Source organism: Capsicum annuum, chromosome 7 (assembly GCF_002878395.1).
Source record: "Capsicum annuum cultivar UCD-10X-F1 chromosome 7, UCD10Xv1.1, whole genome shotgun sequence".
Classification (NCBI taxonomy): domain Eukaryota; kingdom Viridiplantae; phylum Streptophyta; class Magnoliopsida; order Solanales; family Solanaceae; genus Capsicum; species Capsicum annuum.
In genome coordinates, this window is record NC_061117.1 from 74886541 (window position 1) to 74900081 (window position 13541).

The following is a 13541-nucleotide window of genomic DNA, read 5'->3' on the forward strand; positions in this document are numbered from 1 at the left end:
TAAAAATAGATATTGTCAAGGTAAAAAAGAGGAGAATGTTTATTATTCAAAATAGAGGGGGTATTTGATTTTTAAAGTAAACTTGAGGGGGAAAATGAAATGTTTATTATTCAAAATAGAGGGGTGGTTTGATTTTTAAAGTAAACTTGAGGGGAAAATAATTTTCACCCATTATTTAAATGGAAATTTTTGACAAGTTTAATGGGGATAAAAGACATATTTACCCCCTTAACATCTTTAAAGTGAATTATTTTAACCCCTTAACAGCCTAACCCAAGTCAAGGCTAGGTGTTGTTAAGAACGCACCCTTTGATTGGTTGATGTTATAACCCGATCCTTTCTCGTTTATAACCCGACCCACTCTAATCAAATACCCAAAAACCTAAAAAATAACCTATTTCAGTTTTTTTCTCTCTTTAAAACCTCTCTATTTCAACCGATTTGACTCGATTTTAGTAGATTTCACTCGATTTCAGTCGGTTTCACTCGATTTCACTTCAAATTAAGTTATTTCTGTGGCTTTTTATGAAATCCATGGTTGTTCCGTGACGAAATTTGACTACTCAGGTAATTATTAGGTTTGTTTTACTTTGATATTAGGGTTTTTGCCGTGAATAATTCTAAGCTACTTTTTTATTTTTCTTCAGATTAACCATGGATTTTGTGTATGTTATGTTGAGGTTTCACCATGGAGGCAAATTACAACAAAAATCGAGTATTAAGTATCATGGAGGTACTGTTACTGACTGTTTCAATGTGGATGTAGACAGACTTTCTTACTTTGAATTTATTGATATCGTGAAGGAAATTGGATATAATTGTTCCTCGTGTATTGTTTATCTCAGACCTCCAAAAAAAAAAAATTAGTAATAGTAACATGTGATAGGGATATTTTGGGTATTTTACCTCTACTTAGAAATGGAGATATTATTGAGTTATATTTGACACATTTAGTTGATATGGCAGATGTGGTCCCATCTATTGAATATGACTCCCATGTGGGAGGAGAATCTTGTCCTGGTTTTGATAAAGAGTTAAGTGAAGACTTAGGGGACTGTAATGATTTAGGGTTTGGAGAGGACTTTGTAAAAGCTGAAATACCTCATGAACCTACTTTTATTAAAAACTTGAGTGGTTGTGGTACTACAGATAGGGGTGAAAACCTAGGTGGTGGTGATGATGTTTCTTCTATTGGTAAGGACTTAGGTGGTTGTGGTGGTGGTGTTTTTGCTATTAGTAGGGGCTTGGGTGATGGTAGTGTTGCTGCTAGGGGTGAGAACTTAGGTGGGGGTAGTAGTGATTTTTTTGCTAGTAGTGGGGACTTTGGTGATGTTGGTGTTGCTGCTACGAGTGAGGACTTAGGTGGTGGTGGTGTTTCTACTATTGGTGGGGACTTGGGTAATGGTGGTGGTGTTGCTAGGGATCAGTACTTAGCTGGTTGTGGCAGTGATTTTTTTGCTGCTGGTGGGGACTTTGGTGTTAATAGTGTTGCTGGTAGGGGTGAGGACTTAGGTGGTGGTGGTGGTAGTAATAAGAGTGATGATTTGGGTAGTGTAAACGGTGTTTCTGCTACTGGTGAGAATTTAGGTGGTGTTTCTGCTGGTATTAATCAGAATTTATGTGACACTACTTTTGTTACTACAACAAATGTCCCAGTCATTCCATTCGATTGGGAAAATAAAAGTGATGTTAGTGAAAAGTCAGATTATTGTGATTTCTTTGATGAAGGTGAAGATGATGAGTATGGTAGTGATGTTCATGAGGAGGTAAGGATTTTGAGGGAACAAAAAAGGGCTGCCAAAAGGAAGAGATCTGATGAAACAAAAAAGAGAAAAAAACAAGAGCCTAGAGCAAAAGGTGTTAGCTTAGGTAAAAAGGGAGTGGATGTGGGATATGATGAGATTTTATCCAAGAAAAAAAATAGTCTAGAGGGCAAGATAGCTGGAGATGAGCCATATATTGATTCAGATGATGAGGTAAGTTTTGAAATAGATTCTGATCAGGATATTTATGGGGATGCTGAGGTTGAACAACCTGCTAGAAGAGAAGGAAAAACAAGGAGAGCAAAAAGAAATTATTAGAGGATTATGTTTGATCCTACTTGTAAATTAATAGTTTGGGAACTTGGACTTTGTTTTGCAAATATTGGAGAGTTTAGAAAAGCTCTTACTAGATATACTGTTCAAGAACATGTAGAGCTAAATAAGTTTGTGAATGAATCAAAAAAGGTTAGAGTAAAGTGTGTAGATGGTTGTCCATGGTTGTTGTTTGCAAACATTGATTCTCGAACTACAGATTTTCTAGTTAAGAAGTACATTCCAGTCCACAAGTGTAATGCCACAACAAAGAATAAATTTGTGAATTCTAAGTACTTGGCAGAAAGGTACAGGGACAGAATAACATCAGAACCTGGAATTAGAGTTTTCATATTCATGAGTTAGTAAAAAATGATTTGGAGGTATATGTAAGGAGGAATGTAGCAAGAAAAGTTAGAAATATTGTATTGTCGCAAATTATGGGTGATCATGAGGAGGAGTTCAAAAGAATTTTGGATTATAGGGATGAGCTTTTAAAGACCAATCCAGGTAGTACATGTGTAGTGAGGCTTAGTGAAGAAACTTTGAAGGTGGAAGAAAACAGTTCCAATCTTTTTACATATGTTTTGATGCTTTGAAGAGAGCATTCAAAGCTGGTGCCAGGAGATGTATTAGGTTTGATGGTTGTTTTTTGAAAGGTATTTGTAAGGGTCAATTACTTATGGCTGTTTGTAAGGATGGGAATAACCAAATGCAACCACTAGCTTGGGCAGTGGTTGAAGTTGAAAACAAATTCACTTGGAGATGGTTTGTTAGACTTCTGAAAAATGATCTTGGGCTGGGAGATGGGTCTGAAGTGACTACTATTACTGATATGCAGAAGGTAACCTCATATATTTTCTCTTATTCATTTTATGAATTTTTTTTAGGACCTGTTTTATACTTATGTCAACTGATATATTTTATTTTGTTTAAGGGTCTTGAGAGTGCAATTTCAGATTTACTACCAAATGCAAAGCAAAGAATGTGTGCTAGGCATGTTCTAGCCAACTGGTCTAAGGATTGGAGAGGTATTGAAAGAAGAAACTGTTTTTAGAACTGTGCCAAATCTACATATGAGCAAAAATTGAGAAGAAATTTGAATCATATGGAGATGTTAGGAGATAAAATTTGTGGAGATCTTCTGTGGTACAACATAGAAAAGTGGTCTAAGGTTTACTTTAAATATCAGTTGTTGTGATAGTGTTGACAATAACTTGGCTGAAAGCTTCAACTCATGGATACTAGGGGCAAGATACAAGACTATCATATCAATGCTTGAGGAAATAAGGGTTAAGGTGATGAGAAGAATAGGACAGTTGAGACAGTTTTTGGAAACATGGATTACTGATATTTCTCCTATGGCACTAAAAGTGTTGCAAGAGAACACATCAAAAAAGCAATGAAGTGTACTCTAGAGTAGAATGGTGAATTTGGTTTTGAAGTTAAAAATAGATGGAGAAATACTTTTATAGTGAATTTGAGGGATAATACTTGTACATGTAGGTCTTGGATGTTAAAAGGTATACCTTGTTGTCATGCCATAGCTGCACTACACTTTAGAAGGCTAGAACCTATTAACTATGTTGCACATTGGTATACTAAGGAAACATACCTCAAGACTTATAGTTACTTCATTTATCCTGTTACTGGTATGAAAATATGTCCCAAGTCAACCAATCTTTCTGTTATACCACCTACAATAAGAAAGCTTCCAGGCAGACCCAGTAAATCTAGTAAAAAAAAGCAGAATGAAAGCAGGACTGGAAAGTTATTAAAAAGGGGTGTTGAGATGACCTGCAACACATGTCACAACAAGGGTCATAATAAAAGGAGTTGTCCATTAAATTCAAGTTCCACTAGAACTAGTGTGGCTTCTTCTTTAGCAGCACCAAGCACAAGTAAAAGAAGAGGAAAACCAAAAGGATCTAAAAAGGTAACATTTGACTTGTAATTTACTAGTATTTTAATTCTCTTTTATTTGTTTTAATTCTTTTCTGTCATTATATTTTTTCTTATGTATTGTAGGCTGCTGCAGCAACAACAACTACTGGTAAAGGAAAAGGATCATCTGCAGCAACTGCTGCTACTGTGGGTGTTGATAGAGGAAAAGAAACTGCAACTTGTGTTGTTGACAGAGCTATTGGTAGAGGTAGAGAAACTGGTACTGCAGTTTTTGGTGGAGCTGGTAGAGGTAGAGGAGTTGGTGCTACAGATTTTTGTGGAGATGGTAGAGGTAGAGGAGCTAGTGCTGCAGTTGTTGGTGGAACTGATAGAGGTAGAGGAGCTGGTGCTGTAGTTGTTGGTGGAGTTGGTAGAGGTAGAGGAATTGGTGTTGCAGTTATTGGTGGAGTAGGTAGAGGTAGAGCAGCTGGTGCTGTAGTTGTGGGTGAAACTGGTAGAGGTAGAGGAGCTGGTGCTGTTGATTGTACTGGTACATCAAGAGGAGATGGTGTCACTGGTGCTAGCAAAGGTAGATGGATAGCTTATAAAAAACCTAGGATGGTTGGAATGGGGGTGCTTCATACAGAGAGTGGTTTTAAAGTCCTCAATGTAAGTTAAAATTTCTTGATTATGTTTGTCTAATTTAGAGTAAACCTTTTTCAAGTCTTTAGTTAAATTTGTTCTCTTTTATTTTTATCAGCCTGGAATACCTATGAACTCCACCATAGTGACTGAAAATCTTGGACATCACAAACCGACCTCAGGTGTAAAATGGAAAGAAAAGAAAGTTGTGACCCAACAAGGACTTGAAGACATAAGAGCACAGAAAAGGATGAGAACAAGGTCAAATGTTGCTGCACTGAATAATCTAAGCCAAACAAGTTCAACAATCTTCCAGTAGAAGCCTGATTATGTTTTTCTCTTTCTGTATTGATGGTGTGTAATGAAACAACAGTGATTTTAACTTAGCTAGTAGTTCAATTGTGGTGACTTCAACTATGCAACTGTGACTGCACTAATTTGACATGTTTTGAAAACAATGATGCAGTAGTGACTATATTTTTGGCTAATGTTTCTGTTGAAATATCAGCAGCCGTGGCTGCATTTTTTTAGCTAATGTTTCTGTTGAAATATCAGTAGTCGTGACTGCATTTTTTTGGCTAATATTTCTATTGAAATATCAGCAGTTGTTACTGTATTTATAATGTATTATACCTACAGCATTTGGACATTTTGCAACTTCAAATTGCAATTTGTTGCCTGCACTTATTTTTTGGGTACTAAATGATTCAAATGCAATTAATTTAACTATAAATACTCAAACAAACGCAAAAGAAGTAAGCTGCACCATTGCAAAAGATAAACAAACATGATTCACTTCATCTAGCAGCTTTTCTCTTCTTCATATATATAAGAGAATCCAAATGCAAAAGAAGTTGCACTACTCTAACACAATAATTTGCAACACGTCATATAACAACAACCTAGTGCTAAGGTAACCTCATTAAACCATTTTTCATATAGAGCATCTCAACCAAATAGATTAAAGCTATTATTAATATACAACAAAAAAACACAACAAAGAAGTGAGTATTGTTTCTAGTCCTTCCTTCAGCTATTCGTCTCCAATTCTTTTCTTTCTCCTTGATTTTTCGAATCTCTTCTTCCAACTTCTCCAATTTCATATTAATCCTATTATCATCGTGTTTTGATTCTTTAGGCTTGTCAACTTTTTCTGAATCTTCCTTGATTGATTTGCTCTATTCAATCAATTTAGGCTTGTCAACTTTTTCTGAATCTTCCTTGATTGATTTGCTCTATCCAATCAATTTCTCAACTTCATTGAAACGACAAGATTCAACTACATTCTCGACCTCACCTAGTTTTTTAATTAGTTTAGGAATCACATATTTGGACCTCGGATCAATGTCTTCTGAATCCCTCCAACGCCAAAAACCGCAAAATCTTGGACCCTTCAATGGTGACAAATAAAGAATATGTTAACCTCATTTCTCTTAATCAATCCTATCAAAATAACAAGAGAAAATGCAAAATTTATACTTACCCCATAATAAGGACATGCCCAATATCTTCTACCGGGATTACTTGAAGTCCAAGATGTCTTCAAATGCAATAAAATTCCGTAATTACAATGAATAACTTGCTTCAAAGCAGAATCGTTTTCCTCCATACATAGTGTGTGCTACAAGAAATCCATTTCAACAAATAAGATAAAGAGTAATTTAGAAAAAAAGGTAATTAAATGACACAAAGTAATTCAGAAATTCATTTTGAAAGTAATTCCTAATAAAACATAGACAAAGTAATTAATGAGATTATACCTTAATACGGAAAGAGACGAAGATAAAATCAATTCGATTTTATGTTTTTAAATCCCAAATTTATGCAGCTTAATACAAATCAAGAGAAAGCAATTTTATTCTTTGCATCACTTTCATGATTTGAAGAAATTTTGGACTGAAGATGAAGAAGGGAAGGATAAATTAGGGTTTCTTTTATAGAAAAATAGATATAACCGTTAGGGGGGTTCAAACGAGTATTTAAAAGAAAGAGAAAAGAATTTAAAAAGACAAAAATGAGTTTTTACACGCTCAGCATCGCTTATTTACACGCGGACTATTAAAGAGTTGAAATAATTTATTTTAAAGATGTTAAGGGGATAAATAAATAAAAATTAAATTTAAATGGTAAAATGAGTTGGGAGGACAAGATGTCTTTTCTCTTTTTCTCTTTTAACGGGCACATATTTAGACTTAAAATTTATTAAAAATGATTTAAAAACTTTATTTTCGATTTGTGGCCCATAGTCATAGATTACCTTCCTTGTAATACCCTCCTTAAACCCCACAATCCCAGACATCGCGAATCGGCAGTTGCGGCCGTACAACGACGTCGTATTGTAGTTAATCATGAACGCTCCGTCACCCCACCACGAAGACGACGAACACGAAGATGATGTCTATATAGATGAAAATGATATTATTCAAGAAATCAATGTTGATGAAGAAGGTACAAATAAAAAATCCATTTTTTGTACAAAATAAAAAATCCTATTAAAAAAAATGTTTTTGATTTATGGTTGTAGAGCTTGTTGATGCTGATGAAGATGATGATGATGATGAAGATGGACAAGATGGAGGAGGATTTATAGGTAACGGGGTTTGGCTCAATCACTTCCAGAAACTTCTTTTTTTTAAAAAAAATAAAAAAGTTTTAACTTCTATTCAACTCAATTGCTTCAGCCAAAAAATCTTATATCTTGCTTACTTGTACTCTTACTGCCTCGTTTCATATTACTTGGCCCCTGCTGTCGGTGTTAAGAAAAGTTTAACTAGACCTGTATTTTACTAAAGTGATGTTATTAATGATGATTTCGAACTCTAAATTCAACTACGACTATTTTACTTAGTTATTAATATTAATATAAAGGATAGTATGGGGAAAAAAAGTAATAAACTCTGTTGATTTGCTAAAATGGATAAGCTAAATGAAACATCTATTTTTGATACAGGTACCAAATAAAATGAAACGGAGGGAGTAATTCATTTACTTATATATATACTGCAATTGCAAATTATGGGATATTTAGTTATTGCTGTAATTCTGGGTTTGGACTTTGGGTTACTTATTGTTTGGTTGGGTGCATTTGTTTTTTGGGGGTGGGAAGTTTAGTTTAAAACTTGTTTTTGGTTAATTAACATACTGATATTTGGGATAATGGTTTGCAGATGAAGCTGATGATTCCCTTCATACATTCACGGGCCATACTGGTATTCTACTTCTTTTAGTATTCTTGTAATGTTGTAATTTGATATTTGAATAATGAACGCTGCTCATTTGATATGCTATCCTATTGCAACTTCCATTTTAGTTTTGCTGTAGTTGGAAAACTGGAGTCTGCTTGGTGTTATGTTGAGTTCACAATTGTGGACATGAGTCGAGAAAGCCTGGCCATTCTGTGTGGGAAACATTGCCTTTTCAGTAGAAGGAAGATGTATAATAGACAATACAGGTTCATCTGAATCCAGTAGCATTAGTTGGACCTTGTATATTTGTTAAAAAATCTACTAAATATGCACAAATATTAAATTTCGAACTGTAACCGAAATGGTAAATGAGTTCACAGTAATTCAAAATCATAAAGGTCAAATCTTGAATCTGCCTCTCCATTCAATTACGTACATATTGTATGCTTGGAAGTAATGTTTCGTTTGATTGGTGGTGCTTGAGATAAGGGGCACAAATATTTTTGGGAGGTGCATTATGGAATCTTCAATTTTTCCAAGAGGCAAGCTTGAAACAACAATAAGTGGTAAAAGAAAAGATTCAATGATGAAAACAAGAAAACAAGTGGGCTTGGTGGAAGAGCATGGAGTACTCCGTTTATCCTATTTTATGTGGTGGACTTTCCCTTGAATCTGTCTCAAAAAGAATGGTTCTATTCTGTACTTGGAAATAATTTAATTTTTAAACTTCATATTTTTACTATGTGATGATTTTATAGCCACACTAATATCTGTGAGTTGGTTTAGACTGCAAGTTTAAGATTTCATTCTTTCTTTCTTAAACTCCTTTTAAATAAAATCACAGAAAATGGAGTAGAGGGGGTATTGTTTAAGTCACATATGGATCGTGGTGTAATAGTAAATAGTAAAAAATATAAAGCAGATTCCAAAGCTTAATACCAAACAAGTTTCATATGTGGAATATGAAATTGGAAAAAGGGCTATGTTAAGCTTGTCCTTTCTTGGACCGCGATTGGAAAAAGGGCTATGTGAAGCTTGTCCTTTCTTGGATCGCGATTGTTCTTTGAAGACAAGATTCAACTTCTGCACAAATTAATACAAAAATTAGGATCAAGTTTATAGCCGACTATATCTACATGATTTCCTTTGGTGAATTTTATAGTATGCTTTTGGAAAACGACATCTTTCATATAAAAGGGAACAAAATACTTGATGAAAAGAACAAAATGATATTATGCTAGCTAATTGCTCTAGCTGTTCATATTCTGCTGAGAACTTCATCTGGAAATATAAACAAGATTTTTGCATCAGATGGTGGTCCTCATTTTGGGAGTTATTGCTGGAGTTTCCCACACATCAATGTAACTATTTAGCTTATTGAAAACTTTGCATTTGATGTTGGTGGGGTTACATCAAGGTTCGATGCTTAGTCCGTTTCTTTTGCCTTGGTGATGGATGTTTTGACGCGGCACATTCAGGATGAGGTGCCTTATTGCTTTCTTTTTGCGGATGACGTTGTCTTGATTGATGAAACTCGTAGTGGAGTTAATGCTGAATTGGAGATTTGGAGGCAAAATCTTGAGTCTAAAGGGTTTAGGTTGAGTAGGCCTAAGATGAAATATTTGGAGTGTAAGTTCAGCGAGGTGTCTCATGAGTCCGATGTGGTTGTTAGGCTTGACACTCATTCTATCAGTAAGAGATAGTTTCAAGTATCTGGGGTCGATGATTCAGGAGAATGGAGAGATTGATGAGGATGTCACTCATCGGATCAGGGTAGGGTAGATGAAATGGAGGCTCGCCTTCAGTATCTTGTGTGATAAAAATGTACCTCCCAAACTTAAAGGCAAGCCTACATTGTCGTGGTTAGACCGGATTTGTTGTATGGGGCGGAGTGTTGGCCTGTAAAGAAGACTCACATCCAAAAGATGAAAGTGGCGGAGATGAGAATGCTTCAGTGGATGTGTGGTGTACTAGGAAAGATAGGATTAAAAATGAGATTATTCGAGATAGGGTGGGAGTGGTTTCGGTGGAAGCCAAGATGAGGGAAGCGAGGTTGAGATGGTTTGGTCATGTGATGAGGAGGAGCACGGATGGCCCAGTGCGGAGGTGTGAGAGATTGGCTAGGGATGGTTTCAAGCGAGGTAGAGGTAGACCGAAGAAATATTAGAGAAAGGTGATTAGACATGACATGGAGCAACTTCAGCTTACCGAGGACATGACCCTAGATAGGAAGTTGTGGAGGAGGCGAATTAGGGTAGAAGGTCAGTATGAGTTTAGGATGTTAGTATGTTTTGGTGTGGTATTTGGAGTATCTTGCTTTTGAAATTATTGAATATGTTAATTTCTCTTGTATCTTGTTCTATTACTATTCATTACTATTACTATTCCTTATCTTATCTTAGATTGTTTTATTTTGAGTTGGGGGTCTATCGGAAACAGCCTATCTCACATTTGAGGTAGTGGTATGGACTGCGTACACTTACCCTCCCCAGACCCCACTTGGTAGGAATATGTTGGGTATGTTGTTGTTGTTGTTGTTGCATCTGATGTTGGTTATACCTACTTCACATAAGATGGTTTACCTCATTGGCACAATGATTTTAAATATGAAGGTTAAATGTGTTTTTCATGGATGTTGTAGCAATTAATAGTAAGATGTAGCCATGAGTTGATTGTTGTCAATGCCTCCTGACTGGGTATAGACCATAACTAGTTTGTACATTATGGTGCTTACTGTTTTTTTTTTTAAAATAATTTAATCACTTCAATACCCTTTCCTCTTTGTAGGTGAATTATACACTGTTACCTGCAGCCCGACAGATGCTACTTTGGTGGTAACAGGTGGCGGAGATGATAAAGCATTCATGTGGAAGATCGGTCAAGGTGATTTTGCTTTGGAGTTGCAAGGTATTGCCGTGACTAACATCAAGAATCCTTCGCTTATGTTTATCATCTGAATGCGTCATGGTTTTGTATCACAGATGGGTCTTATTCATACACTTTTTAGTTTAGCTCTTTGAGATATGGTGCAGGTCACACAGATTCTGTATCTAGTTTGGTGTTTAGTACTGATGGTCAGCTGCTTGCTTCTGGGAGTCTTGATGGACATATAAGATTGTGGGACGTAACTTCAGGAGGTCTGAAGGACACACTTGAAGGTCCTGGAGGTGGAATAGAGGTGAATCATTTTCTCGTGCATGACAAATCCAATTTTGAATTACAATTTGAGATCAATTATGAACTGTGAGGTTGCTCAGTGGGTCAGGTGGCATCCAAGAGGACATGTGGTGTTGGCAGGTTCGGAGGACTCTTCTGTATGGATGTGGATTGCTGATACCAGTGCTTTCATGAACACGTTTTTAGGTCATGGTGCTAGTGTAACCTGTGGTGGTTTCACTCCTGATGGTACGTCCTTATTTCTCTGGTAAAATATCTAATGTTTTCCTCCTTTTGAGTAGAACTTATGTTTCTTGTATATCTTTGTCAGGTAAATTAATTTGTACTGGGTCTGATGATGCAACCCTGCGGATATGGGATCCAAAGAGTGCCCAAAGTATCCATGCGGTAAGAGGTGAGATTTCTTCTTTCTGGCTGGTTATACAATTTTATCTTTTGGATCACAATTCCCAAATTAGGTGTAAAGGGAAGCTATAATTCTTCCCCCAACTCCCACCCCCCTTCTCTGACACACCAAAAGAAAGGAGTAGAGGGGACCTACAGATAGAAAACTTTCAGCCACTTATAAAAAAAAAAGTGTAGGGTGATTTCTCGCAATCATAACAAAATGTGTTCCCATTATCTGGGGGATGTGGCTACAACATAAAATGCTAGATTTAAATTGTGTATTGAAGGACCTTAATTGACGTTGATCAATGATTTAATGTCTCGCTTGTTTCATTCCTTTCATTATGCTATGTTGAGCTGGCTCTCTGTACTTCCAATTCCATGATGTCAGCACTCTTATCAGTGGTCAGATTGGTTGTCACGAAATTGGTCTTTTATTAGAGAAACTATTTCTAGATTGATGCATGATTTGTCAGATCCGGTCTCGCTATTGTTTGTTAATTTTTAAAAAAATGTTATTTGTTGTTGCAAGGTCATCCCTATCATACGGAAGGACTGACATGCTTGACAATCAGCTCGGATTCTACTCTTGCTCTCACAGGCTCAAAGGATGGTTCTGCTCACATTGTGAATATAATTACTGGAAGGGTCAGAATCTTCGATGCATGACAATCTTTGCCTCACATTTTTCACAATGGTTTTAATGTAATTGATGCTTCCAGACATTGGAAGCTGTTTGTCCGTCACTGATTAATATATTTTCTGTCAGGTTGACACTTCTCTGAGTGCTCATACAGATTCGATAGAATGTGCCAGCTTTTCATTAAGGTTTTGTCTACTTCTGACATCTTCCTATCTTTCGTTGTACTTTCACCCTTTGAATGCCTTTTATTTGAACGGGGATAGTGGACAAGGTTGAAAAAAATTGTGCAACAATTAAACCACAAATATGTGTATGTGCCTTGACCAATGAAGAATTGATTGTCGTATAGCAAAATAGCCGGAAGAGGAACCAAATGTTGTCAGCAAGCCAGAAGAAGATTTACTGAAGAGAGTTATCTGGCCATAGTCTGCTATAACATATTAGATCCTGATTGATTAATGGATTGCGTCCCTACAATACTTATTTTTATATTAGTAATGATTTTCTTTTTTACTAAATTAACATATGGTGCTTTAAATTACTTTTATCATCTGAAATTACTTTCAGCGCTCCTTGGGCTGCAACTGGAGGCATGGATAATAAGCTTATTATCTGGGACTTACAACAGTCCTTACCTCGCTCCACATGTGAACATCCGGTATGAACTTCTGTGATCAAGCAGTTGCTTCTGTAAATACACTGTTATTTCAAGATAGTTTTGTAGTAAATCGCAGCTTTTTCATTGCCTTGATAATCGCTGACAATACTTTGTTTAGGAGGGCGTGACATGCTTATTGTGGCTGGGGCAATGTAGATATGTGGCAACAGGCTGTGTTGACGGTAAAGTGCGGATATGGGATAGCCTTTCTGGAGAATGTGCGAAGACCTTTAGCGGACATGCTGATGCAATTCAGTCTCTAGCTGCATCGTCCAATGGGGAGTACCTCGTTTCTGTCTCGATCGATGGAACAGCACGAGTGTTTGAGATAGCAGAGTTCAACTGACCCCCATCATTGTGTGTTGATAAAGAGTTCAAATAGTTACACTATTGCCTTGTCCTTATTTTCAGATTTAAATATAAACTTGGTATCTGAGAGCAGAATTTGTTAGTGGCTTGGCCACATCGCTATTGGAACATATATAGACCACATTGGCTTATAGTTATTCCCCGGAGCAGTGGGGCGGGCCTTTCCTTAAGCGGTGCGGAGCAAGAATTTAGTGTGGGTTACGGGTTCCTTCCCTTCATATTTTAAAACTGTCATAGTTGTATAATTTTTATCATCAACAGTTTTACGACCTATAATTATGTATTGAAATATAATGTGAGAAATTTTTACCTTCAACAGTTTTACGACCTATAATTATGTAATGAAACTAGTTACCAGCAGGCCCTGCAACGCCCGGGAGCAATATTTGTATTAAATTGATATTATAATAATAATTAAATTATGAGATTTATTTATTTATTCATTTAAAAAGATTTTGTTTCTCTCTTTTTTTAAAGAAAATAATTACTCAAGTCTCAATTTAAGTGACAAGATGCTTAAA

General features: G+C 36.2%; 2 protein-coding genes across 3 annotated transcripts; both read left to right on the forward strand.

Moving 5' to 3' along the window:
- The first annotated feature begins 959 nt into the window (after positions 1 to 959).
- On the forward strand, positions 960 to 2081 carry LOC124885735 (PE-PGRS family protein PE_PGRS16-like). Its single transcript, XM_047393990.1, has one exon. The coding sequence runs from the start codon at positions 960 to 962 to the stop codon at positions 2079 to 2081; it is 1122 nt and encodes a 373-aa protein (XP_047249946.1).
- A 4738-nt stretch (positions 2082 to 6819) lies between these two features.
- On the forward strand, positions 6820 to 13336 carry LOC107877932 (angio-associated migratory cell protein). Of its 2 annotated transcripts, XM_016724750.2 has the most exons (11): positions 6820 to 7049; positions 7126 to 7191; positions 7769 to 7810; positions 10574 to 10693; positions 10819 to 10964; positions 11044 to 11191; positions 11274 to 11357; positions 11883 to 11998; positions 12120 to 12178; positions 12561 to 12651; positions 12770 to 13336. In XM_016724750.2, the coding sequence occupies exons 1-11, from the start codon at positions 6950 to 6952 to the stop codon at positions 12995 to 12997; spliced, it is 1200 nt and encodes a 399-aa protein (XP_016580236.2). In that variant the 5' UTR covers positions 6820 to 6949; the 3' UTR covers positions 12998 to 13336. The 2 variants fall into 2 exon arrangements, with proteins under 2 accessions (XP_016580236.2, XP_016580237.2); XM_016724751.2 differs by lacking the exon at positions 7126 to 7191.
- Positions 13337 to 13541: the final 205 nt, after the last annotated feature.

Bases quoted from the DNA above. Each gene is read 5' to 3' on its own strand.
- LOC107877932 (XM_016724750.2), top strand. From the start codon at position 6,950: ATGAACGCTCCGTCACCCCACCACGAAGACGACGAACACGAAGATGAT. The intron at 10,965-11,043 runs GTGAATCATTTT...GAGGTTGCTCAG, and splicing joins GTCCTGGAGGTGGAATAGAG to TGGGTCAGGTGGCATCCAAG. The intron at 11,192-11,273 runs GTACGTCCTTAT...TATCTTTGTCAG, and splicing joins TGGTGGTTTCACTCCTGATG to GTAAATTAATTTGTACTGGG.
- LOC124885735 (XM_047393990.1), top strand. From the start codon at position 960: ATGGCAGATGTGGTCCCATCTATTGAATATGACTCCCATGTGGGAGGA.